Source organism: Salarias fasciatus, chromosome 15 (assembly GCF_902148845.1).
Source record: "Salarias fasciatus chromosome 15, fSalaFa1.1, whole genome shotgun sequence".
NCBI classification, from domain to species: Eukaryota; Metazoa; Chordata; class Actinopteri; order Blenniiformes; family Blenniidae; genus Salarias; species Salarias fasciatus.
This window is the reverse complement of record NC_043759.1, coordinates 3,874,820-3,902,790: the sequence shown is the minus strand read 5'-3', so window position 1 is coordinate 3,902,790 and position 27,971 is coordinate 3,874,820. Positions and strand designations below refer to the sequence as shown.

The 27,971-nt window shown below is 45.0% G+C and overlaps 2 protein-coding genes across 2 annotated transcripts in view; both read left to right on the top strand.

Moving 5' to 3' along the window:
* LOC115402258 (NACHT, LRR and PYD domains-containing protein 3-like) overlaps positions 1–27,971 on the top strand; it is a 69,215-nt gene that overhangs the window by 3,159 nt on the left and 38,085 nt on the right. The gene's annotated exons all lie outside the window — the stretch shown is intronic.
* Positions 113–27,971, top strand: LOC115402072 (NACHT, LRR and PYD domains-containing protein 12-like). Its single transcript, XM_030110511.1, has 8 exons — positions 113–287; positions 396–531; positions 1,109–1,294; positions 8,172–8,354; positions 13,776–13,958; positions 19,363–19,545; positions 25,711–25,888; positions 26,240–27,971. The coding sequence occupies exons 3-8, from the start codon at positions 1,113–1,115 to the stop codon at positions 26,387–26,389; spliced, it is 1,059 nt and encodes a 352-aa protein (XP_029966371.1). The 5' UTR covers positions 113–287; positions 396–531; positions 1,109–1,112; the 3' UTR covers positions 26,390–27,971.

The following is a 27,971-nucleotide window of genomic DNA, read 5'->3' as shown; positions in this document are numbered from 1 at the left end:
AGAGGTTGGCTCAGTTCTCAGGACCTGTTCAGACTGAGGCTGTCAGTCTTCCTTCATGTTCTAATCCACATTGCTTCTGTTCTTGTCTGGAACGTTCAAATATTTCCCAGTTTGTTGAATTCCTCTCATCAGCCCTCAGACAGTGTGAGAATAAAGCAGCAGATCTTCTCTTGATCTTCTTGAGACTGTTTCCATCTGATGAAATAATTCATGTCATACTCAGCAGGAACAGGACTAAAGACCTGCAGCACGGTGTAGCAGGTTGTGGTGTTTCTACAGGAGAGCAGGTCTGATGTCCAACAGTCCAACAAAGTGTCCTCTCTCATCCTGTCCTGTCCTCTCTGTGTCTCATTACAGACTTTCTGACTGTGGACTCTCTGATCCTCACTATGAAGTGATCTCCTCAGCTCTGAAGTCTGACCCCTCCCATCTGAAACATCTGAACCTGAGTGACAACTACCTGGAGGATTCATCAGTGAAGATTCTGTGTTCTGGACTGGAGAGTCCAAACTGTCAACTGGAGACTCTGAGGTCAGTTCACTGCCTTGAAGTTAGAATCTGTTGGAGTCAAAGCACTGAGAGGAGTTTAGGAAGATTCCAGATGTTGGAGGGACAGAGAGTGGACTGAGCTCTGCAGCATGTTGATGAGAGCTCTTCTCCTCCTGGAGGCTTCAGCTGTTTGGACTTTACATTTCTAAACTCTTCCAGTCTGAACCTTCTTCAGCTCTCAGTCACTTCCTGACCTGAGCTGGAATGATCTTCAGGAATCAGGAGTTTCTCAGCTGTGTGGTTTTCTGCAGAGTCCACTCTGTGGTCTGCAGACTCTGGGGTCAGTTGACTGTCTGTTACTGTTGGAGAAGGAGAAATGTTTGTCAGCAGCTGTGATCTGAGACTCTGATCCTGCAGTGAGAGAGTGGACTGAGCTCAGCAGCAGCAGACTGATGTGTGTGGACATGAGGAGGAGTGTGAATGTTGTGTGTTATGAAGATTCACAGCAACGGAACAGCTCATTGATCAGGACTCAGTAATGTGGAGCTGATCGTTTCTCCGTCAATACATCTGATTGGTTCCTCCTCATTGACTCTGCTGCTTTCTCTCTTTATTCAAGGTTGATGGGCTGCCTGTTCTCAGAGATCAGCTGTTCTTCTCTGGCCTCGGCTTTGAAGTCCAACCCCTCCCTCCAGAAACATCTGAAACATCTGGACCTGAGCAGGAACTATGATCTTCGTGATCCAGGAGTTTCTCAGCTGTGTGATTTTCTGCAGAGTCCACTCTGCCGTCTGAAGACTCTGAGGTCAGAATCCATGTTTAAGTGTGTTTCAGTACAGTTGTGTTGACATAAAGGTCAGACATCAGGCTGGTCTGAGAGTGATCCACAGAGGATCTCAATGAGGACCGGAGCTTCTTCTCTGGTCTTTAGTCCTGTGACTGTGGCAGAGTCGTGTGCAGCTCCACATTTCAAAGCTTGCTAGAAGAAGAAAGCTGCTGCAGTGGATCACTGACTGTGAACCTCTGACACGCTCCATGTTGACCTTCAGCTTTCAAAGCAGGCTGATCTCTCCTGGATCCAGCTGTCACTGATCTCCCAGCTGGAGCTCCAGACTCTCAGCAACTCTGCAGACTCTGGACTTGTTGGCTTTCTGTCCAGTAACCTTGGCTGTTGACATGTCCTCCACTGGGCTCTGCTTCTGTTTGGTCTTCACATCAGTTGAGCTCTCTGAAAGATCAAAGATCAAATTAGAGAGAAGAAGAACCCCAGTTCTTCTTTCACTTCCACGGAGCTCCAACTTTCTGAAGAAGAAATGGAGACCAAGGATCAGTGTGGTCAGTCTCATCTAAACGGGATTACAGTTTTTCTCCGTTGCTTTGGCTCATTTCTTGAAACAGAAATGACATTCTCAAAACAACATGGACAAACCTCCAAACTACTCTGTAACTGCTCACAACAGAACATCGGCCTGGTCACAATCAACATTGACTCCAGGTGGACAGCAGACTAAAAAATTCAGCCTCAACAAACTGTACCAATTTTTATTTTCACGATACTACAGTTTTTGAGCAATCAGATGCAAAAAAATTCATCCAGTAATCTTATTTGGTAGTGAAATGGTGATCAGTTAAAGATGTCGAGGTAAAATGGGGTATGGACTCTACATTAGCATGACTTGGATAGCATAACAAGACTTAAAACAGATGAAGAGCATCACTACAACTTAATAAACTCAGTTGTTTGTTTAATTTAGTAAAATATATGAACAGAACTCTGCTTTATTGCCCATCAAATGACCACAAAAGACTCTATAACGTGCAAATGTGATGAAATATGTGGAAAATAAATGATCTTTTCTGCAAACTTAATATAAATGTCTGCACATACAATTTGCACATTGCTGGATTGCTGTAATTTATGTTTCTGAACTGATTTGTATCAAATGAACAACAACAACTGCATTATTTCTGAAATCTTGACACTCAGAAGTTTGTAAAACGTCCTATCGGGCCGATGAATCGGCCAATCCGATGAATCGGTCGACCTCTAGCAGGTAGTGCAATGAAATGACATAAAGTCACTGAAATTGTTGTTTAAATTATCTGGCAATTACCATTACCAAATTTACCAAATGAGAATTTTCCCGTAGCATTATGCGAGTTATTCAAAAAGAGGAATTTTGGAATTCAAAGTCCTTGCTTCGATTCACTGCGTTAGTTTTCTGTGGGTAAAATATGTACTTTTAGGCAAATATGTTGTCTTGGGAGTTGTCGATAAATACACCCCTTTTCAACATGCTCACATGTTCCAATAATATCAAGAATTTCAACTTCTAAGTGGAATAACAAAATGCGAGGGTATGGACACTACATGGGGTACTGACACTACAATTGCAAACAACAGATCCCATTTGCAACTGTTGTAATATTAATTGTGTGCACTATATCCACAACATGTCATCATTCAAATAGTGCTACCCAGGTATATAAAACAGAACATTCAGCTCAAGCCAAATACATAGTAGGAATGAGGAACTGGATAGGGGTACGGACACTTCCGGAAATTCTGGACATCGAGATACTGTATTAGTTCAGCCTTTGTAACTTCATAGATAGTATATTGCTGATGCTATTTTTGGTCAGAAACTGATCCAATACCATAATAGATATATTTTAGATATGGCCTTGGCTTATATTGTGCTTATTTAAAAAAATAAGTCTCCATTAAGTCAAAAATCAGCTGAAATAGAGAAATATATAACGAGTTGAGCTTTCAGCTTCGCGGAACACAGCTCGGCCCCCACAGCTCGAATTTGCACGAAACAACCTGCAAAATAAAAGTAATTACATCCATTATCAAAAAACATCACAGTATTTCAATATATTTCTGATTTCCTTTGAAAATGAAGCTCCTAAAATTCAAACAATCTTGTTTTGACCAGATATAACGCCCTTTTTCCTACAAAAAACCTTACATCAAATCGTCTTGGCGAAGATGATCAATGAAACATGCAGAAAAAAATGCATGTTATTGTTTCAGTAAGCCATTGGCTGTCCAAACACACTCTCAAATGCATTCAAACACTAGCCTACACCACATTAGAAGACAATAACAACACACACAATACATTTCACAGGAAGATTGTGACCAGGCCGAGTGTTTCCCTTCATTTCACCACATTGTAAATAGCTTTGGCCATGTCTCAGTGTCTCAGAGCATCTTTGCAACTTATGAAGCACAGTCAGGCTCGATTTAACACAATTTCCAAGTGAATAGATCATGTTGATCTCAACTGATTGATAGATTCTCAGTCTCATGGTTGTTCTCTCCAAAACATATGAGCAGTATTTCATTGTATCAGTGATCAATAGTCTGATCAACTGTCAAAATCTGTCAAGAACAAACTGCAGTACTGTGAAGATCAGACGTGGATCTGTTTACATGAAGGTGAGGAGGACAGTCAGGGGGTGAGGAGGACAGTCAGGGTAACCAGTGAAGCAGTGAGCTGTTAAACTCCAGCTTTATTTACAGCACTGTGGGCTTCATACAGTTTTCCTTTTTGTTCATTTGTTTGCTCCTTTTGTGTGTGTATTACAGTATGTTGAACTCTGATGGATGAAGTTAGTTTGTGTGCAAATAAAATAATTTTTTCCTTGGAAGTATGAGAGCAATGTGTGAGTCAAAACTTGAAGGTTCTTCTTCCTGTGAAAAACAAAAAACTTTCACAGTAATGATTGTGAATGAAGGACTGGGCTCAGACTGAAAGGTAGATGAGGGATATTTCAATGTTCCTCTGCCTTAAAGACAAAACATCTCTACATTCTGACTGTCAGTGACTCACGATGACAAAGAGACGAAGCTTTTTGAAGACTTTGATCATTTGTTTGAGAAACAAATGTAGTTTTTCCACCTGAGTGAACTGTTCTGAAGAGGTCTGGTCTTTGACAGGTGAACCATGTGGTTCTGCTGAACTGTCCAGGCTGTTTTTGACAAGAGAACCAAGAGAACTGAGAACGTCTGGTCTGTTTGGAAAAATGAGCCAATGCTGTTGAGAAGGATCTTTACATTTTGGAGATGCTTGACTGTTTATATGGGAAAGAAATGTAGCTTTGAAACATGAGTGAACAGTTCTGGGAGAGAGATGAGCTTCAGAAAGTGAACTATAGCGTCGAGCTGAACTGTGAGACTGCTGAGCCAAAAGATCTTAGAGTTTTGAAAATGTGATTTCAGTTTCAAAAAATGAGCCCAACCAATGGAGAAGAACTCACTCCTCATTTCAGCTGACATTTAAAACCAAAGTTAGAAAAGATTCAGGAAACAGATGTTGAAGGATTTGGAGTTCTGTAGAGAAGAGGTGAAAACTGAGAATTCAGACCTGAACATTCAAATTGAAAAAAAGAAAAATAATAATAATCTTTTAGTGTTCTCAGAGTTAGAAAAGAATAAAAACCACAATATGCAAGTTAATGTAAATCAGTGATTGTACGGTTTTATTGCACTGGCGTCCCTAGTTTAGTGTGGGGTCCCCCAGGGCTCCGTACTCGGTCCTTCCCTCTTTACCATATACATGCTTCCCCTTGGTCGTGTTGTCAGCAAGCATGGAATAAACTTCCATTGCTATGCTGACGACACACAACTCTACATCAAAATTTCATCCAACAGCTCTCCTACCCCCTCTGTCTCCACCCTCAGCTCCTGCCTGGAGGATATAGGGGCGTGGATGAGTCAAAACTTCCTGCAGCTTAACGGCTCAAAAACAGAAGCCATTCAAACGGGTCCTCCTCATCAACTCCGCTCCTCTCCTCTTACCTCTGTTTCATTCCTCGGTCACACCATTCCCCTCTCTCCCTCTGTTACAAACCTTGGGGTCAAGTTTGACCCCCACCTCTCTTTTGACAATCATGTCACCTCCATTTGCAAAACATCCTTCTTCCACCTTCCTAACATTTCCAGACTGCGTTCCTCCCTCTCCCTCCCCGCTGCAGAGAAGCTTGTCCACGCCTTTGTTTCCTCCAGGCTGGACTACTGTAACGCCTCCTCATCGGGATCTCTGGCAGGAGCCTCCAAAAGCTCCAGTATGTACAGAACAGCGCTGCCAGAGTCCTGATGAGGGGCGGAAATATGAGCACATCACTCCCATCCTTCACTCTCTCCACTGGCTTCCCATTCAGGCCCGTATACAGGACTGTCTCAGAAAATTAGAGTATTGTGATAAGTTCTTTATTTTCTGAAATGCAATTAAAAAAACAAAAATGTCATACATTCTGGATTCATTACAAATCAACTGAAATATTTCAAGCCTTTTATTATTTTAATATTGCTGATTATGGCTTACAGCTTAAGAAAACTCAAAAATCCTATCTCAAAATATTAGAATATTTCCTCAGACCAAGTAAAAAAACAAAATTATAACAGCAAAACAAACTCAAACATTTGAAAATGTCCTGCCAATTCCCCTGACCTGAACCCCATTGAGAATTTGTGGGGTATTGTCAAGAAGAAGCTGAAAGACACCAGACCCAACAATGCAAATGAGCTAAAGGCCGCTATTGAAGCATCCTGGGCATCCATAACACCTCAGCAATGCCACAGGCTGGTTGCCTCCATGCCACGACGCATTGATGCAGTAATTCATGCAAAAGGATTCCCAACCAAGTACTGAGTGCATTAATGGACATTTTCAAATGTTTGAGTTTGTTTTGCTGTTATAATTTTGTTTTTTTACTTGGTCTGAGGAAATATTCTAATATTTTGAGATAGGATTTTTGAGTTTTCTTAAGCTGTAAGCCATAATCAGCAATATTAAAATAATAAAAGGCTTGAAATATCTCTGTTGATTTGTCATGAATCCAGAATGTATGACATTTTTGTTTTTTTAATTGCATTTCAGAAAATAAAGAACTTTATCACAATATTCTAATTTTCTGAGACAGTCTTGTAGAGTACAAGATCCTCCTGCACCCCCATCACTGTCTGCACGGTGCGGCCCCCACCTCCCTCACTGAACTGCTCACACCACACACCTCTGCCCGGACCCGGTCAGGCCAACTGCATCGTCTGGTTCGGCCCAGGACACGGCTCAAAACCGTGGGGGACCGGGCCTTTGAAGCCGCAGCTCCCCGTCTGTGGAACGCTCTCCCAGACCACCTTAGGGCCCCACAGACGGTGGGCGCTTTTAAAAAAGGACTGAAGACCTTCCTCTTCAGAAAGGCATACCAACAATAATGTTGCTTAATATGTTGCTTGTATTGTAATGTTTTTACCCTGTGCTTGTTTTTAACCCTGCGCCTCTTGTAGCACTTTGAGATTTGATTTTAAATGTAAAGTGCGTTACAAATAAAATCTATTATTATTAATAACTCCCATCGTAAAGGGTGTGTTGACTTGATGACACAGTGTCTACTCACGCTTCAGACACTCCAAAACTGTTTCTTCAACGTTTATTTATGAAGAACACAGTTTGTCCTGCCAGGTAAACAACAGCTCAGTGTCACCAGTCAACATCGCGTCTGAGCAAAAAGTAGATCCAGCACGTACCGCATGCACAGATGTACTGCAGCGTGCCCCTTTTCTTTCAGTATAATTACACTGAAACAAAGGTATACAACAAAAATTCAACATAAATACAGAGAGAAAACACCAGCAAAAATGAATTATAAATCAGATGATGTCATCAGAACCAAGCTAGAACCAAGACGCATGGCGAGGCGGCTTTCAGCCATTACGGCCCCCGCCTGTGGAACAGCCTGCCGGAGAACCTCAGGACCGCAGAGTCTGTTGATATTTTTAAAGGGAGGTTAAAAACACACCTTTTTTAATCTGGCTTTCAACTGACCTTTTATTTTTTATTATTTTTATTTTAATCTATTTATCCTATTTATTCCTTCTATTTTTATTATGTACTTCTAACTTATTTTAATTTATTTCTTTATAATCTTATCTTACTGTTAACTTTGTATTATGTCTTTTTATGTCTTTAGCTGTTTTAGCTCCAGTGTTTCCTCAGGGGGGGTTCTTCACACCGGGAGTTGGTCCTGGTCCTCTGCTGGGGTCACTGTGCTCGAGTCCTCTGGTCCTGGCTGGCCTGGGGGGCTCCACACTTCGGTGTGCGGGTTCCCCTTGGTCTGGCGGGGTCGGGGGTCGAGTGCTGGGGCCCCAGTATTAATGACCTTCACCTTCTCCTGCTGTGAACGGCCCCACTGGTAGTGTTTTCCCATGATGCTTAGTGCCATGCCATGTCTCCTCTGCTGTGTGCAAATAATTCAGTGTGTGTGTGTGTGTGTGTGTGTGTGTGTGTGTGTGTGTGTGTGTGTGTGTGTGTGTGTGTGTGTGTGTGTGTGTGTGGTGTATATTTATTGATGGTGCGGTTTTTATTCTTTTGATTTTATGATCGTTCGTTCTCTTCAGCACTTTGCGTTGTTTTTATAAATATGAAAAAGTGCTCGACAAATAAAGTCTGATTTGATTTGATGATAATATGATAACAAATTCCACACAGTGATGAGGGAGAGTGGAGAGAAGGAGCTCTGCAGCATGTTGATGAGAGCTCTTCTCCTCCTGGAGGCTTCAGCTGTTTGGACTTTACATTTCTAAACTCTTCCAGTCTGAACCTTCTTCAGCTCTCAGTCACTTCAACATCAGACTTTTTTCTTTAATCTCACTTCTTTCTCTCTTCATTCAGGTTGACGAGCTGCAGGTTGTCAGAGATCAGCTGTTCTTTTGTGGCCTCAGCTCTGCAGTCCAACCCCTCCCTCCAGAACTATCTGGAACATCTGGACCTGAGCTTGAACCCTCTTCAGGATCTCGGAGTTGAGGAGCTGTGTGGTTTTCTGCAGAGTCCACTCTGCCGTCTGAAGACTCTGAGGTCAGAATCCATGTTTAAGTGTGTTTCAGTACAGTTGTGTTGACATAAAGGTCAGACATCAGGCTGGTCTGAGAGTGATCCACAGAGGATCTCAGTGAGGACCGGAGCTTCTTCTCTGGTCTTTAGTCCTGTGACTGTGGCAGAGTCGTGTGCAGCTCCACATTTCAAAGCTTGCTAGAAGAAGAAAGCTGCTGCAGTGGATCACTGACTGTGAACCTCTGACACGCTCCATGTTGACCTTCAGCTTTCAAAGCAGGCTGATCTCTCCTGGATCCAGCTGTCACTGATCTCCCAGCTGGAGCTCCAGACTCTCAGCAACTCTGCAGACTCTGGACTTGTTGGCTTTCTGTCCAGTAACCTTGGCTGTTGACATGTCCTCCACTGGGCTCTGCTTCTGTTTGGTCTTCACATCAGTTGAGCTCTCTGAAAGATCAAAGATCAAATTAGAGAGAAGAAGAACCCCAGTTCTTCTTTCACTTCCACGGAGCTCCAACTTTCTGAAGAAGAAATGGAGACCAAGGATCAGTGTGGTCAGTCTCATCTAAACGGGATTACAGTTTTTCTCCGTTGCTTTGACTCATTTCTTGAAACACAAATGACATTCTCAAAACAACATGGACAAACCTCCAAACTACTCTGTAACTGCTCACAACAGAACAGTGTTTCCCTTCATTTCACCACATTGTAAATAGCTTTGGCCATGTCTCAGTGTCTCAGAGCATCTTTGCAACTTATGAAGCACAGTCAGGCTCAATTTAACACAATTTCCAAGTGAATAGATCATGTTGATCTCAACTGATTGATAGATTCTCAGCCTCATGGTTGTTCTCTCCAAAACATATGAGCAGTATTTCGTTGTATCAGTGATCAATAGTCTGATCAACTGTCAAAATCTGTCAAGAACAAACTGCAGTACTGTGAAGATCAGACGTGGATCTGTTTACATGAAGGTGAGGAGGACGGTCGGGGTGAGGAGGACAGTCGGGGTGAGGAGGACAGTCGGGGTGAGGAGGACGGTCAGGGGGGTGAGCAGTGAAGCAGTGAGCTGTTAAACTCCAGCTTCATTTACAGCAGTGGCGGCTGCTGGTCTTCCAAAAAGGGGAAGCTCATTTTTAGCATACATTGTAAAATGTGTCTGTTTTTGTATGTAAATTCTATTAGCTTTCATGCCTTTTGTACGCCCTGACAAAGTTAGACAGATCCCCAAAGCCCACTTGTGACCAGAAAACACATCCCTGAGATGGTTTCGTCCAGTGGCATGGCCAGCAGGATGTTTTATTGGTGACAGCGCTTCCAGTCAGCAGCTCACCTGGTCAGACCAGGACAGCTGAAAAGACCTGTTACTTTTCCCCACGTTTTGGCACCAGCTCGGTCTTAGGAGTTGATCTGTTCTGCAGTTTAACACCAATTTTCTTTTCGTAAGGAAGAATATCAAATGGCTTCGCCAAAATCTGGTCCACAACATTCACATTGTCTGCTGTTGTGTGCAGCTTGTGAGCAGCTGGAGCTGCTGCAGAGGCCAGAGCGCTGTGTGACCGCCTGAGAGTGAGAGTGAGAGACGGGGAGAAGCTCCAGCTGCTGGTGGAGGACAGAAACTGCAGAGTGACCTAAACGAGTCTCCAAACACAACGCTCGTCGTTTGGCCAATTCCAATTCCCATCTTCACCCTCAATCTCAACACTCAAGCTCAAAGCTCAATCTGAGGGTCCCTCAAAAATGAGAGTTGAGGAATATAATGTGACTTGGAAATGGAACACCACTTAAACGCAGTTACGCCCTTAGACTGAAGAGGGCAGCACTATATCAGATGAATCGCAGCACTACGCGACGTAGAAGAAGAAAGTAAACCCAGAAATAAACAAGAAATGGAAACTCCAGCTGCGTGGGCTTTGCGAATCTTTTTAAGATTGTCTGTAGAAACAAGAAAAGCGGTGCGAAGGAGAAGACTCTTCAGTCACATGGCAGCACTGATGACTCAGATACAGGTGTGTGTATTATACACGCGCAATAATAATAATAACAATAATAATAATACATTTTATTTATATAGCGCTTTTCAAGATACTCAAAGACGCTTCAAATAAATTAAAAACAACAGCATAACAGCAATGCATTCTGGATATCCCTTACCACCAAGGGTGGTCTGGGAAAATCTCAACATTGAGGGACATAACCTCCCTCAAACTCGTCCTTTTGCTCAAAATATTTGAGAGTTGGGACAAGACTTGACTCGCGGGAGTGTGCATTTTTAAGATTGAGGGTTGAGAACGAGGGTGAGTCTCCGAGGATCAGTAAAGCCTCCGGATCAACTCAGAACAACAGAATGAAAAACTTCAGAAGCGCTTTGGTGCATTTTTTTTTTACTGTAAGATCACTGGTTTGCTCATTTCGCTTTCAATCAAGCTTCAGACAGATCATCCAATCAGCACGCAGAAGCTCAGCGTCCAGGCCAGCCCACTGCCCATAGACCCCATTGAAGCTCCGTAGTCCGATGGGCGGGACCAGCCCAGCATTTTATCCAATGAGCGTCCAGTTTCACTGCAGCGGAACAACCCACTCTCGCTTCCGCATGGACGCTCAGCGTCCAGCTGTTTAAAGCGCCGTGCCGCTGCGAGGAGGAGTGAGAAAAAATCCGAGTCAATTACCTGAGATAAGTAGCTGATGCTAAACAAAAGATGAACGTGTTGTAGCGCATATTTAGTCAATGAAATGTACACACAACAGTAAATATTGGACCACTTATTTTTTGACATTTTAGGGGAAGTTGAGCTTCCCTTGCAGTCTTAGAGCAATCGCCACTGATTTACAGCACTGTGGGCTTAATACAGTTTTTGTTCATTTGTTTGCTCCTTTTGTGTGTGTATTACAGTATGTTGAACTCTGATGGATGAAGTTACTTCGTGTGTAAATAAAATAATTATTTCCTTGGAAGTATGAGAGCAAAGTGTGAGTCATAAATTGAAGGTTCTTCTTCCTGTGAAAAACAAAACATTTTCACAGTAATGATTGTGAATGAAGGACTGGGCTCAGACTGAAAGGCAGATGAGGGATATTTCAATGTTCCTCTGCCTTAAAGACAAAACATCTCTGCATTCTGACTGTCAGTGACTCACGATGACAAAGAGACGAAGCTTTTTGAAGACTTTGATCATTTGTTTGAGAAACAAATGTAGTTTTTCCACCTGAGTGAACTGTTCTGAAGAGGTCTGGTCTTTGACAGGTGAACCATGTGGTTCTGCTGAACTGTCCAGGCTGTTTTTGACAAGAGAAGTGGATGATTGATGCCACCAGCTCCATGTTAGTGGATGGAACATGCTAACAACTCCATGTTAGTGGATGACTGATGCTACCAGCTCCATGTTAGTGGATGGGACAAGCTAACAACTCCATGTTAGTGGATGGGACAAGCTAACAACTCCATGTTAGTGGATGGGACATGCTAACAACTCCATGTTAGTGGATGAGAGATGCTAACAACTCCATGTTAGTGGATGACAGATGCTATCAGCTACATGTTGGTTTATGGGAGATGCTAACAACTCCATGTTAGTGGATGGGACATGCTACCAGCTCCATGTTAGTTGATGAGAGATGCTAACACCTCCATGTTAATGGATGGGAGATGCTAACATTTCCATGTTCGTGGATGGGACATGCTAACAACTCCATGTTAGTGGATGACAGATGCTAACAGCTACATGTGGGTTGATGGGAGATGCTAACAACTCCATGTTAGTGGATGACAGATGCTAACTACTCCATGTTAGTGGATGGGACATGCTAACTACTCCATGTTAGTGGATGGGAGATGCTAACAACTCAATGTTAGTGGATGGGAGATGCTAACAGCTACATGTTAGTGGATGACAGACGCTAACAGCTACATCTTAGACGAAGGGAGATGCTAACAACTAGCATGTTCGTGGGTGGACGTCTCAGTCGCAGGCCGGCGGGGAGGCTCGGTCCCGACCAATGCCGCTTGCGGCTTTAATGTTTTTACCCTGTACTTGTTTTTAACCCTGTGCCTCTTGTCGCACTTTGAGATTTGATTTTAAATGTAAAGTGCGTTACAAATAAAATCTATTATTATTATTAATCACTCCCATCGTAAAGAGTGTGTTGACTTGATGACACAGTGTCTACTCACGCTTCAGACACTCCAAAACTGTTTCTTCAAAGTTTATTTATGAAGAACACAGTTTGTCCTGCCAGGTAAACAACAGCTCAGCATCACCAGTCAATGTCGCGTCTGACCAAAAAGCAGATCCAGCACGTACCGCATGCACAGATGTACTACAGCGTGCCCCTTTTCTTTCAGTATAATTACACTGAAGCATAGGTATACAACAAAAATTCAACATAAATACAGGGAGAAAACACCAGCAAAAATGAATTATAAATCAGATGATGTCATCAGAACCAAGCCAGAACCAAGACGCATGGCGAGGCGGCTTTCAGCCATTCCGGCCCCCGCCTGTGGAACAGCCTGCCGGAGAACCTCAGGACCGCAGAGTCTGTTGATATTTTTAAAGGCAGGTTAAAAACACACCTTTTTAATCTGGCTTTCAACTGACCTTTTATAGTTCTTATCTCCATCATTTTTTTTTATTATCATTTTTATTTTAATCTATTTATCCTATGTATTTGTTCTATTTTTATTATGTACTTCTCACTTCTTTTAATTTATTACTTTATAATCTTATCTTACTATTAACTTTGTATTATGTCTTTTTATGTCTTTAGCTGTTTTAGCTCCAGTGTTTCCTCAGGGGGGGTTCTTCACACCGGGAGTTGGTCCTGGTCCTCTGCTGGGGTCACTGTGCTCGAGTCCTCTGGTCCTGGCTGGCCTGGGGGTCTCCACACTTCGGTGTGCGGGTTCCCCTTGGTCTGGCGGGGTCTGGGGTCGAGCGCTGGGGCCCCAGTATTAATGACCTTCGCCTTCTCCTGCTGTGAACGGCCCACTGGTAGTGTTTTCCCATGATGCTGAGTGCCATGCCATGTCTCCTCTGCTGTGTGCAAATAATTCAGTGTGTGTGTGTGTGTGTGTGTGTGTGTGTGTGTGTGTGTGTGTGTGTGTGTGTGTGGTGTATATTTATTGATGGTGCGGTTTTTATTCTTTTGATTTTATGATCGTTCGTTCTCTTCAGCACTTTGCGTTGTTTTTATAAATATGAAAAAGTGCTCGACAAATAAAGTCTGATTTGATTTGATGATAATATGATAACAAATTCCACACAGTGATGAGGGAGAGTGGAGAGAAGGAGCTCTGCAGCATGTTGATGAGAGCTCTTCTCCTCCTGGAGGCTTCAGCTGTTTGGACTTTACATTTCTAAACTCTTCCAGTCTGAACCTTCTTCAGCTCTCAGTCACTTCAACATCAGACTTTTTTCTTTAATCTCACTTCTTTCTCTCTTCATTCAGGTTGACGAGCTGCAGGTTGTCAGAGATCAGCTGTTCTTTTGTGGCCTCAGCTCTGCAGTCCAACCCCTCCCTCCAGAACTATCTGGAACATCTGGACCTGAGCTTGAACCCTCTTCAGGATCTCGGAGTTGAGGAGCTGTGTGGTTTTCTGCAGAGTCCACTCTGCCGTCTGAAGACTCTGAGGTCAGAATCCATGTTTAAGTGTGTTTCAGTACAGTTGTGTTGACATAAAGGTCAGACATCAGGCTGGTCTGAGAGTGATCCACAGAGGATCTCAGTGAGGACCGGAGCTTCTTCTCTGGTCTTTAGTCCTGTGACTGTGGCAGAGTCGTGTGCAGCTCCACATTTCAAAGCTTCCTAGAAGAAGAAAGCTGCTGCAGTGGATCACTGACTGTGAACCTCTGACACGCTCCATGTTGACCTTCAGCTTTCAAAGCAGGCTGATCTCTCCTGGATCCAGCTGTCACTGATCTCCCAGCTGGAGCTCCAGACTCTCAGCAACTCTGCAGACTCTGGACTTGTTGGCTTTCTGTCCAGTAACCTTGACTGTTGACATGTCCTCCACTGGGCTCTGCTTCTGTTTGGTCTTCACATCAGTTGAGCTCTCTGAAAGATCAAAGATCAAATTAGAGAGAAGAAGAACCCCAGTTCTTCTTTCACTTCCACGGAGCTCCAACTTTCTGAAGAAGAAATGGAGACCAAGGATCAGTGTGGTCAGTCTCATCTAAACGGGATTACAGTTTTTCTCCGTTGCTTTGGCTCATTTCTTGAAACACAAATGACATTCTCAAAACAACATGGACAAACCTCCAAACTACTGTGTAACTGCTCACAACAGAACAGTGTTTCCCTTCATTTCACCACATTGTAAATAGCTTTGGCCATGTCTCAGTGTCTCAGAGCATCTTTGCAACTTATGAAGCACAGTCAGGCTCAATTTAACACAATTTCCAAGTGAATAGATCATGTTGATCTCAACTGATTGATAGATTCTCAGCCTCATGGTTGTTCTCTCCAAAACATATGAGCAGTATTTCGTTGTATCAGTGATCAATAGTCTGATCAACTGTCAAAATCTGTCAAGAACAAACTGCAGTACTGTGAAGATCAGACGTGGATCTGTTTACATGAAGGTGAGGAGGACGGTCGGGGTGAGGAGGTCAGTCGGGGTGAGGAGGACAGTCAGGGGGGTGAGCAGTGAAGCAGTGAGCTGTTAAACTCCAGCTTCATTTACAGCAGTGGCGGCTGCTGGTCTTCCAAAAAGGGGAAGCTCATTTTTAGCATACATTGTAAAATGTGTCTGTTTTTGTATGTAAATTCTATTAGCTTTCATGTCTTTTGTACGCCCTGACAAAGTTAGACAGATCCCCAAAGCCCACTTGTGACCAGAAAACACATCCCTGAGATGGTTTCATCCAGTGGCATGGCCAGCAGGATATTTTATTGGTGACAGCGCTTCCAGTCAGCAGCTCACCTGGTCAGACCAGGACAGCTGAAAAGACCTGTTACTTTTCCCCACGTTTTGGCACCAGCTCGGTCTTAGGAGTTGATCTGTTCTGCAGTTTAACACCAATTTTCTTTTCGTAAGGAAGAATATCAAATGGCTTCGCCAAAATCTGGTCCACAACATTCACATTGTCTGCTGTTGTGTGCAGCTTGTGAGCAGCTGGAGCTGCTGCAGAGGCCAGAGCGCTGTGTGACCGCCTGAGAGTGAGAGTGAGAGACGGGGAGAAGCTCCAGCTGCTGGTGGAGGACAGAAACCGCAGAGTGACCTAAACGAGTCTCCAAACACAACGCTCGTCGTTTGGCCAATTCCAATTCCCATCTTCACCCTCAATCTCAACACTCAAGCTCAAAGCTCAATCTGAGGGTCCCTCAAAAATGAGAGTTGAGGAATATAATGTGACTTGGAAATGGAACACCACTTAAACGCAGTTACGCCCTTAGACTGAAGAGGGCAGCACTATATCAGATGAATCGCAGCACTACGCGACGTAGAAGAAGAAAGTAAACCCAGAAATAAACAAGAAATGGAAACTCCAGCTGCGTGGGCTTTGCGAATCTTTTTAAGATTGTCTGTAGAAACAAGAAAAGCGGTGCGAAGGAGAAGACTCTTCAGTCACATGGCAGCACTGATGACTCAGATACAGGTGTGTGTATTATACACGCGCAATAATAATAATAACAATAATAATAATACATTTTATTTATATAGCGCTTTTCAAGATACTCAAAGACGCTTCAAATAAATTAAAAACAACAGCATAACAGCAATGCATTCTGGATATCCCTTACCACCAAGGGTGGTCTGGGAAAATCTCAACATTGAGGGACATAACCTCCCTCAAACTCGTCCTTTTGCTCAAAATATTTGAGAGTTGGGACAAGACTTGACTCGCGGGAGCGTGCATTTTTAAGATTGAGGGTTGAGAACGAGGGTGAGTCTCCGAGGATCAGTAAAGCCTCCGGATCAACTCAGAACAACAGAATGAAAAACTTCAGAAGCGCTTTGGTGCGTTTTTTTTTACTTTAAGATCACTGGTTTGCTCATTTCGCTTTCAATCAAGCTTCAGACAGATCATCCAATCAGCACGCAGAAGCTCAGCGTCCAGGCCAGCCCACTGCCCATAGACCCCATTGAAGCTCCGTAGTCCGATGGGCGGGACCAGCCCAGCATTTTATCCAATGAGCGTCCAGTTTCACTGCAGCGGAACAACCCACTCTCGCTTCCGCATGGACGCTCAGCGTCCAGCTGTTTAAAGCGCCGTGCCGCTGCGAGGAGGAGTGAGAAAAAATCCGAGTCAATTACCTGAGATAAGTAGCTGATTCTAAACAAAAGATGAACGTGTTGTAGCGCATATTTAGTCAATGAAATGTACACACAACAGTAAATATTGGACCACTTATTTTTTGACATTTTAGGGGAAGTTGAGCTTCCCTTGCAGTCTTAGAGCAATCGCCACTGATTTACAGCACTGTGGGCTTAATACAGTTTTTGTTCATTTGTTTGCTCCTTTTGTGTGTGTATTACAGTATGTTGAACTCTGATGGATGAAGTTACTTCGTGTGTAAATAAAATAATTATTTCCTTGGAAGTATGAGAGCAAAGTGTGAGTCATAAATTGAAGGTTCTTCTTCCTGTGAAAAACAAAACATTTTCACAGTAATGATTGTGAATGAAGGACTGGGCTCAGACTGAAAGGCAGATGAGGGATATTTCAATGTTCCTCTGCCTTAAAGACAAAACATCTCTGCATTCTGACTGTCAGTGACTCACGATGACAAAGAGACGAAGCTTTTTGAAGACTTTGATCATTTGTTTGAGAAACAAATGTAGTTTTTCCACCTGAGTGAACTGTTCTGAAGAGGTCTGGTCTTTGACAGGTGAACCATGTGGTTCTGCTGAACTGTCCAGGCTGTTTTTGACAAGAGAAGTGGATGATTGATGCCACCAGCTCCATGTTAGTGGATGGAACATGCTAACAACTCCATGTTAGTGGATGACTGATGCTACCAGCTCCATGTTAGTGGATGGGACAAGCTAACAACTCCATGTTAGTGGATGGGACATGCTAACAACTCCATGTTAGTGGATGAGAGATGCTAACAACTCCATGTTAGTGGATGAGAGATGCTAACAACTCCATGTTAGTGGATGACAGATGCTATCAGCTACATGTTGGTTTATGGGAGATGCTAACAACTCCATGTTAGTGGATGGGACATGCTACCAGCTCCATGTTAGTTGATGAGAGATGCTAACACCTCCATGTTAATGGATGGGAGATGCTAACATTTCCATGTTCGTGGATGGGACATGCTAACAACTCCATGTTAGTGGATGACAGATGCTAACAGCTACATGTGGGTTGATGGGAGATGCTAACAACTCCATGTTAGTGGATGACAGATGCTAACTACTCCATGTTAGTGGATGGGACATGCTAACTACTCCATGTTAGTGGATGGGAGATGCTAACAACTCAATGTTAGTGGATGGGAGATGCTAACAGCTACATGTTAGTGGATGACAGACGCTAACAGCTACATCTTAGACGAAGGGAGATGCTAACAACTAGCATGTTCGTGGGTGGACGTCTCAGTCGCAGGCCGGCGGGGAGGCTCGGTCCCGACCAATGCCGCTTGCGGCTTTAATGTTTTTACCCTGTACTTGTTTTTAACCCTGTGCCTCTTGTCGCACTTTGAGATTTGATTTTAAATGTAAAGTGCGTTACAAATAAAATCTATTATTATTATTAATCACTCCCATCGTAAAGAGTGTGTTGACTTGATGACACAGTGTCTACTCACGCTTCAGACACTCCAAAACTGTTTCTTCAAAGTTTATTTATGAAGAACACAGTTTGTCCTGCCAGGTAAACAACAGCTCAGCATCACCAGTCAATGTCGCGTCTGACCAAAAAGTAGATCCAGCACGTACCGCATGCACAGATGTACTACAGCGTGCCCCTTTTCTTTCAGTATAATTACACTGAAGCATAGGTATACAACAAAAATTCAACATAAATACAGGGAGAAAACACCAGCAAAAATGAATTATAAATCAGATGATGTCATCAGAACCAAGCCAGAACCAAGACGCATGGCGAGGCGGCTTTCAGCCATTCCGGCCCCCGCCTGTGGAACAGCCTGCCGGAGAACCTCAGGACCGCAGAGTCTGTTGATATTTTTAAAGGCAGGTTAAAAACACACCTTTTTAATCTGGCTTTCAACTGACCTTTTATAGTTCTTATCTCCATCATTTTTTTTTATTATCATTTTTATTTTAATCTATTTATCCTATGTATTTGTTCTATTTTTATTATGTACTTCTCACTTCTTTTAATTTATTACTTTATAATCTTATCTTACTATTAACTTTGTATCATGTCTTTTTATGTCTTTAGCTGTTTTAGCTCCAGTGTTTCCTCAGGGGGGGTTCTTCACACCGGGAGTTGGTCCTGGTCCTCTGCTGGGGTCACTGTGCTCGAGTCCTCTGGTCCTGGCTGGCCTGGGGGTCTCCACACTTCGGTGTGCGGGTTCCCCTTGGTCTGGCGGGGTCTGGGGTCGAGCGCTGGGGCCCCAGTATTAATGACCTTCGCCTTCTCCTGCTGTGAACGGCCCACTGGTAGTGTTTTCCCATGATGCTGAGTGCCATGCCATGTCTCCTCTGCTGTGTGCAAATAATTCAGTGTGTGTGTGTGTGTGTGTGTGTGTGTGTGTGTGTGTGTGTGTGTGTGTGTGTGTGTGGTGTATATTTATTGATGGTGCGGTTTTTATTCTTTTGATTTTATGATCGTTTGTTCTCTTCAGCACTTTGCGTTGTTTTTATAAATATGAAAAAGTGCTCGACAAATAAAGTCTGATTTGATTTGATGATAATATGATAACAAATTCCACACAGTGATGAGAGAGAGTGGAGAGAAGGAGCTCTGCAGCATGTTGATGAGAGCTCTTCTCCTCCTGGAGGCTTCAGCTGTTTGGACTTTACATTTCTAAACTCTTCCAGTCTGAACCTTCTTCAGCTCTCAGTCACTTCAACATCAGACTTTTTTCTTTAATCTCACTTCTTTCTCTCTTCATTCAGGTTGACGAGCTGCAGGTTGTCAGAGATCAGCTGTTCTTTTGTGGCCTCAGCTCTGCAGTCCAACCCCTCCCTCCAGAACTATCTGGAACATCTGGACCTGAGCTTGAACCCTCTTCAGGATTCTGGAGTTTCTCAGCTGTGTGGTTTTCTGCAGAGTCCACTCTGCCGTCTGAAGACTCTGAGGTCAGAATCCATGTTTAAGTGTGTTTCAGTACAGTTGTGTTGACATAAAGGTCAGACATCAGGCTGGTCTGAGAGTGATCCACAGAGGATCTCAGTGAGGACCGGAGCTTCTTCTCTGGTCTTTAGTCCTGTGACTGTGGCAGAGCCGTGTGCAGCTCCACATTTCAAAGCTTCTAGAAGAAGAAAGCTGCTGCAGTGGATCACTGACTGTGAACCTCTGACACGCTCCATGTTGACCTTCAGCTTTCAAAGCAGGCTGATCTCTCCTGGATCCAGCTGTCACTGATCTCCCAGCTGGAGCTCCAGACTCTCAGCAACTCTGCAGACTCTGGACTTGTTGGCTTTCTGTCCAGTAACCTTGGCTGTTGACATGTCCTCCACTGGGCTCTGCTTCTGTTTGGTCTTCACATCAGTTGAGCTCTCTGAAAGATCAAAGATCAAATTAGAGAGAAGAAGAACCCCAGTTCTTCTTTCACTTCCACGGAGCTCCAACTTTCTGAAGAAGAAATGGAGACCAAGGATCAGTGTGGTCAGTCTCATCTAAACGGGATTACAGTTTTTCTCCGTTGCTTTGGCTCATTTCTTGAAACAGAAATGACATTCTCAAAACAACATGGACAAACCTCCAAACTACTCTGTAACTGCTCACAACAGAACAGTGTTTCCTTCATTTCACCACATTGTAAATAGCTTTGGCCATGTCTCAGTGTCTCAGAGCATCTTTGCAACTTATGAAGCACAGTCAGGCTCGATTTAACACAATTTCCAAGTGAATAGATCATGTTGATCTCAACTGATTGATAGATTCTCAGCCTCATGGTTGTTCTCTCCAAAACATATGAGCAGTATTTCATTGTATCAGTGATCAATAGTCTGATCAACTGTCAAAATCTGTCAAGAACAAACTGCAGTACTGTGAAGATCAGACGTGGATCTGTTTACATGAAGGTGAGGAGGACAGTCAGGGGGTTGAGGAGGACAGTCAGGGGGTGAGCAGTGAAGCAGTGAGCTTTTAAACTCCAGCTTTATTTACAGCACTGTGGGCTTCATACAGTTTTCCTTTTTGTTCATTTGTTTGCTCCTTTTGTGTGTGTATTACAGTATGTTGAACTCTGATGGATGAAGTTACTTTGTGTGTAAATAAAATAATTATTTCCTTGGAAGTATGAGAGCAAAGTGTGAGTCATAAATTGAAGGTTCTTCTTCCTGTGAAAAACAAAAAACTTTCACAGTAATGATTGTGAATGAAGGACTGGGCTCAGACTGAAAGGTAGATGAGGGATATTTCAATGTTCCTCTGCCTTAAAGACAAAACATCTCTACATTCTGACTGTCAGTGACTCACGATGACAAAGAGACGAAGCTTTTTGAAGACTTTGATCATTTGTTTGAGAAACAAATGTAGTTTTTCCACCTGAGTGAACTGTTCTGAAGAGGTCTGGTCTTTGCCAGGTGAACCATGTGGTTCTGCTGAACTGTCTAGAAGAAGTAGTCTTGCAGATCAGCACAGGAATCCATACATAGGAAGGGAATGAAAACAAAGGAAGACAAGAAAAAGACAAAGAAAAAGAGCCGGCCCGCAAAGGTCAAAAACAGGGTCACTATGTTGTTTTCATAAACAAAATATACTTTTACATTTAAACAGATACATATAAACACACATTCCTATACATATACCTTGTAACACAGCTTCTTAACCACTTTTTACTGTAAATTCAATGAACTGATGACATTTCTCAGTTTTAAAGCCATAGTGCGTAACTTCGGTCGCCCTCTAGTGGAATTCTTACAACAATAAAGCCGGCGCTTCCATATGATGGACGCCCAGGTGTCCCCCCCCCCTTCTCTCCCCTCAACCACTGCCACGGCTGCCGCTGCGTTTCTACAGCGCGAATCACTGCTGGAAACAGTTTTTATTCTCTGTGAATAAGGACAGTTTTTGAAAAAAAGATGGACTCTTCTGAAGAGGTTATTATGGTTTTCTTTTTCTGCTTTCAATGCTCTCCACTGAGGAAAAGCCACGCCAATACACATCCTTGTTTGCCTTCTCTGTCTGTCACTTTCCTTCACCAGCAATCCTGCCGACCGTCCAGGCTTTTTTTTTTTGGTGGTAGGATCCACTTCAGGACTCTTTCTCGGCCGTTTCTTTGGATTAACTGCCATGCCGCTTCCTCATTCTGCCTGAGCTAGGCCTGTTGCTATGAGACCCTCCCCGTCCTCCCCCTCCCTTCTTGTGACGTAAAATGCGTAATTTCCTGCACACCAGCGCGGGAATGTCGCCAGTCGACACGCATAGCAAGAATTATATATATTGAAAAATCCCGCGACATGTTCGAGGAGCCGATCGGCTTAATCTGCATTTTGTCATCTCCACTAGCAGTGGCTTGGCTAAAAAGGACATTCATCGACGTTTTAAAGTTACACACTATAGCTTCAACATGAAGCAAAATGGATGAACATTTCTTTCCCTCTTTTATCTTTTTTTTTTTACCGCCACTCACTAAAAAACCACGGAATGAGGGCAGCTGTAAACAAAACACTGTCGTATAAAACATTTTTTTAACTACCACATTCATTGAAATAATGCCTCATTGATCCATATTAACATTAACAAAAGCAACACATTTTACTGCATTTATCAGACTAACTTCAGTAAAAGTTACTCACCAGAGGCTCACAGTTCACACACACACTCCAGGCACAGTGCACAATACAGGGCTCTCATTAGTCCAGGATCCCGCTTTTAAGAAACAGTGGCGTGACAGTTCAGTACGCCCTGGTGTCGTCTTATTGGTCACACTATCACGTGAACTTCTCATGTCACCCAAATCTTGTACAATTTCAGAAAAACATTTTTGCCACGCTTAAAATGAAATGGAATATTCTGTTTTCAACAAATAAATGAACTTCTCTGTGTTGATCTTTTCAATCTATTTACATATTTATGATAGACGCAGAAGCCCAAGAAGCAGCTTGGCAGATGTCACCCACCGTGACACCTCTGCACAGAGCAGCAGAGGCGGCCACGCCACGTGTGGAATGAGCGGGAATCACCGCTGGCGGTTTCGTGCCTCATAAGCAGCCGTAATAGCACCACCAACCCAGTGGGCAAGACGCTGGGAGAACAGCGGGCTTCCACGGCTCTGAAACCCACAAACAGCTGGGCCGTAGTGTGGAAGCGAGCTGTACGCTCAACGTAACAACCCAGAGCTCTGACCGGACACAGCAACCGCAGCCGCGAATTCACTGACGAAACAGGCGAGGTGCAAAGCGTCACTCTCAAATGAAATCCGAAGTGATAACCTTGGGATGAAAGACCGGACTAGGCCAGAGATTAACCAATCCACCATCCTGGCTGAAGGACATGCAGGAGGGGTAGACCGACTGGGCGCAGAGATCCCTGACCCTTTTGGCAGAAGCCGGAGCCAAAAAAAGGGCAGCCTTGAAGGAGAGAAAACGGAAGTCCGCCTGCTCCAAAGGCTCATCGTGATGGCCGATGCAAACACCGTGAGGGTGGAAGCAGAGTGACCGCTATCCAGTAAACTTTTCAGGAATTCCAGAACCCCGCTGACGGCGCAGGAGCTGGGGTCCACACCCTTCTCCGAGCACCACGATGTGAAGAGCCGCCACAGAGACCTGTAAACTCTGACAGTAGAGGGGGCCCTGGCACTCATAGTGGACTCCACGGCCGGGGGGAGATCCAGCCCTGCTAGTCTCACCCTCTCAGCATCCAGACCAGGAGACTCCTCCCCAAGACGGGGCAGGACCGCAGGGCGCCCCCCGCTTGAAATAGGGCATCAGATTCATCGGGGATCAGCCACGGATCCCCGACCGCCAACTGAACCAGGTCTGGGAACCACCTGGCACCCGGGTTGTCCAGGGCTACCACCAGAATGTGAAGGCCCTGCAGCCGCACCTGGCGCAGCAAAGGGGTCAAGCGTCGGGTCGGAGGGAAGTTGTACAGGAGGCCCGAAGGCCTGAGCCCGTGAGCCCATTCTACTACCCCGAGAGGGGGTTCGTCTGACGACCTGAGCGAGAACCAGAGTGGGCACTGTGCACTGGCGAAAAGGTCGGCCACCGGACGGCCGAACCTGTGCCAGATCCGGGTTACCATTCGGGGCGACAGACACCATTCTTCGGGAAGTGGGCCTCCCCGAGACATCCTGTCCACGCCGACATTGAGTGCGCCTGGCACGTGTCATGTTCTCAGAGAGGATAGGTGGCGGTCTGACCACAGCAGAATCTCCGCCGCCTTGCGATGCAGGGGAGGGGATTTGTTCCCCCCCTGCCTGTTCAGGTAGGCCACCACCATGGTGTTGTCTGACCTGACCAAGATGCTGGAAATGAAGTAACACCTGCTGCACCGCAGTCATTTCCAATACATTGATGTGAGTGGCCTGGGGTTGGGACTCGTAAGCGAGCGCCTGGTGGCCGGGCCTTTGCCCACGGGGCCCGGCCGGGCTCAGCCCGAAGGGACGACGTGGGCCTGACCTCCGTTGGGCTCACCACCCACCGAGGGAACCGTAGGGGCCTGGTGCAATGTGGATTGGGTGGCAGTTGACGGCTGGGTGCCCTGCGACCCAATCCTCAGACACAGAGACTAGCTCCAGGGACATGGAGTGTCACCTCGTTGCGGGGGAAGGAGCCCGAGCTTGTGAGGGAGGTTGAGAGGTACCGGCTAGATATAGTCGGGCTCACCTCCACACATAGCCGGGGCTCTGGAACCCAACCTCTCGAGAAGGGCTGGACTCTCCACTTCTCTGGCGTTGCCCGCGGTGAGAGGTGGCGGGCTGGTGTGGGTTTGCTTATAGCCCCGCAGCTCAGCCGCCATGTGTTGGAGTTCACCCCAGTGAACGAGAGGGTCGTATCCCTGCGGCTTCGGGTCGGGGACAGGTGCCTCACTGTTGTCGCGGCTTACGGGCCGAACAGCAATGCAGCGTACCCGGCCTTCTTGGAGTCCCTGGGAGGGGTGCTGGACAGTGCTCCGACTGTGTTGGGTCCCCGGGTGCCGGGTGTGGGATGTGTTACCGCAGTCACAGCATTCCCGGCAGCCCAGGTGCTCCGCGTCTGACATCGGCAGGTGTACTGCAGGTGGATCGGCCATGTTGGAGGAGAGGAGCTGCGCTCGGCACGCCCAAGCGGTGCGAGCGTGGTGTGATGCGAGGGATTGTGCTCTTTTGAAGCCCGGAACATCCGGGTGTAGCAATAGCATTTTCACCTATCCTGACACTCCGTGCCTCATGACGGCAGGGAGTGGATGTTATATTTTCCCGACTCCGCCGCGAGCCTGGTGGAGGAGTGGGGGTGAAAGATGACAGGGCGCCTCCGCTGACAGCACTACGTCTCCACGTAGTGACTTGCAGCACCGTCAGGGCGAGACACTCAGCGCTCCTGGTGGGAAAAGCCCAGGGCGCGTGAGTGGGGGCGCGTCACCTGTCGGGGGGGGGGGGGGGGGGGGGGTCTGGGCTCTGTGATGGCCACCAACTGTCTGAGCACTGAGGGCCTCTCTGACCTGCTTCTGGCCCTCTGAGGGGTCAGAGGTCATATTTGCATGAAACACTATCGCTATCACATTTGCATGATCACACTGATCTTTAATCACTCTTCACATTCTACCTGTGGACTCAGTTACCTTATCTTCTTGTGGTGGCTTACACCAATGGTGATCTGTAGTAGAGCTCTCTTGATGCACGCCCCGAGTTCACTACTTTAAAAACAAACAAACAAATCAGAGAGAAGAAGAACCCCAGTTCTTCTTTCACCTCCTCGGAGCTCCAACCTTCTGAAGAAGAAGAAATGGAGACCAAGGACCAGTCTGATTAGTCCCATCTAAAGAGGAATGGTTTTTCTCCATTGCTTTGGCTCATTTCTTGAAACAGACTCTGGGGTCAGTTGACTGTCTGTTCCTGTTGTAGAAGGAGAAATGTTTGTCAGCAGCTGTGATCTGAAACTCTGATCCTGCAGTGAGAGAGTGGACTGAGCTCAGCAGCAGCTGACTGGTGTGTGTGGACATGAGGAGGAGTGTGAATGTTGTGTGTGATGAAGATCCACAACAACAGAACAGCTGATTGATCAGGACTCAGTAATGTAGAGCTGATTATTTCTCCATTAATACATCTGATTGGTTCCTCCTCACTGATTCTGCTGCTTTCTCTCTTTATTCAGGTTGGCTGAATGCAGTTTGTCAGAGATCAGCTGTTCTTCTCTGGCCTCAGCTCTGAAGTCCAACCCCTCCCACCTGAAGGAGCTGGACCTGCGTTCCAACTGGCTGCAGGCTCCAGATGTGCAGCAGCTGGTTGATCTTCAGCAGAGTCCAGACTGCAGCCTGCAGACTCTGAGGTCAGTAGATGGTTGGAGTGAGTCCATGCTGCTCTCAGCAGGTTTGGACTAAACACAGTCAGTGTGAGAACAAAGATCCAGTGTTTGACTCTCAGTGAGGCTGTGAGAGGAGAACGCTGAGCAGCTTCAGGATTGGACAGCAGAGGACACACAGTCAGCCAATCAGAGGAGCCACAGGCTTGTTGTGTTGGTCTGACAGTGGTGGTCCTTCATGAGCTCTGAGCTGCTGACTGCTGCTCTGAACAGGACTGAAGTCCTCGCTGCTTCAGAGACTCTGATCATCTCCTCTCATGTCTCTGCAGGTACGAGGAAGAGTTCGAGTACGACTATGAGGATGACGATCAGGATTACTCTGAGGACGACTATAAGGATGACTCTGAGGACGACTGAGAGCAGAGCTTCATCCAGAGGACCTAGCAGAAGCTCTGAGTGTCAGTGGTACAGTGTGAAGAGCTGTGAGAGTCCAGCATCGAACCAGGGTTCCTCAGGATGTGACAAAGATTAATCGCTGTGTGTCCTCCTCCTCCTCCTCCTCCTCCTCCCTGTTTGAGACATTCCTCTTTCTAATCAATCTCATCATCTTGTGGGCTCTAAAGAACTGATGTTGACTGAAAATCTAAAATCAATTTGTGAACTGAAGTCTGTCAGGAAATTCCTTGTTATCAGTCTTTTCATGTGATCTGTAATCCATTTCTCTCTGAGCTCAGTCAATACTGAACAGTTTTCAGTAGCTTAAATGAAAGTGAGCATAAAGAAGAATGAACTAATCTTCTCTGCTCCTTCATCTCATGTCATCATATTCTGTCAATATTGAAAACCAGCAGCAAACAACAGAAACCCCAGAGGAGAACCAGCAGACAACTCCCAGACAGCAGCAGAGTGAGCGGCCTGCAGCCTCTCTGGCTCTTCACACTGCTGCTTCATATCAGATCCTCTTTGTGCTTCTTTGTGTTTTGATGGTGACTCGGATCTAAAACATAGTGAATGTGGTGTGTGAGTTACATTCTTCTGATTCTAGATCTAGATTGTTCCATAACTGGACTCCTTGTACTGAACTGCAACGTTCCCTCAATGTGGTTCAACATTTAGGTTTGGTGAAGAGCCTGTTCCTTGAAGTTGTAGTTTCTTTCTCTTTTTTTAAATCTGCTCTGAATATCTATGGCTGAAGTGTTCTTTGTACTTTATACATAATTTGCAGAATATTGTAATCCACCATGCCATGAAATTTCAACGATTTTAACTAAAACAATATTCGTAATTCAAGAAACTTGCTTAAAACAATCAATAATTCAAGTGATTTCAATAGAAAGATAAAACCGCAACATTAACCCCCCCCTTTTTTTTTTCTTATTCTGCTGAAAAAGGAGTGGGAAGAAGAGAACTTGTTTAATCCCAGTCCAAAGTCCTCATCAGTCACTTGATGGTGAATTTTCAAACGCTTCCTGTCATCAAGTCAAAGACAGCGAGAACCAGAGAGTAACGGGCTCAACAGCAAGTGTTGAATAATGCACCTCGATGCCCGCGTTATTCAGGACTCGCCGCCCACAAAGGAGATAAATGACGTGACTATAGCTGACGTTGGAATCACGAGCGCCGTGTGGCCTTCCGCACCTCAACATGAGAGAACCATATCATGAAGCTCCAAATAGAGTCCCTTGAGAGAAGAGTGGAGCAATATCGAACTGCTCTTCAACGTTTCCGCCCCCACAGGAAGCAGTTCCCACTGGACCTAACAATACCCCAAGCCATACTGAGTGGTGCACCACTGCTTGTGTCCCTCTGTTTGGTAGTTACAGTCACACGGTTAGTATTAATCATTTATTAGTGTGTGAACCACGTTATTAATCTTTTTGAGTGAATACTTTTAGTATATTCATACGTGTGTGCTGAAACCAAGTGAAACTAATATTTGTGACTCCGGAAGGGCAAACAGGTTTTTAAAGCAATGAGAGAACGTTGTGGAAACGCTGTGGAGCTGTCAAACAGCTGTCAGGCCACTTTCTTTGGCGTCTTACCGGAATCTGTTGGGATCAATTGGAAATCAGATCGTTGTTTCTTCATGGGACTCAAATAAATCACGCTTTACT

Excerpts from the sequence above, each read along its gene's own strand:
- LOC115402072 (XM_030110511.1), top strand. The coding sequence starts at position 1,113 with ATGGGCTGCCTGTTCTCAGAGATCAGCTGTTCTTCTCTGGCCTCGGCT. Across the intron at positions 8,355-13,775 it reads TGCCGTCTGAAGACTCTGAG|GTTGACGAGCTGCAGGTTGT; the intron begins GTCAGAATCCAT and ends CTCTTCATTCAG. Across the intron at positions 25,889-26,239 it reads GCCTGCAGACTCTGAGGTCA|AGGACGACTATAAGGATGAC; the intron begins GTAGATGGTTGG and ends AGGATTACTCTG.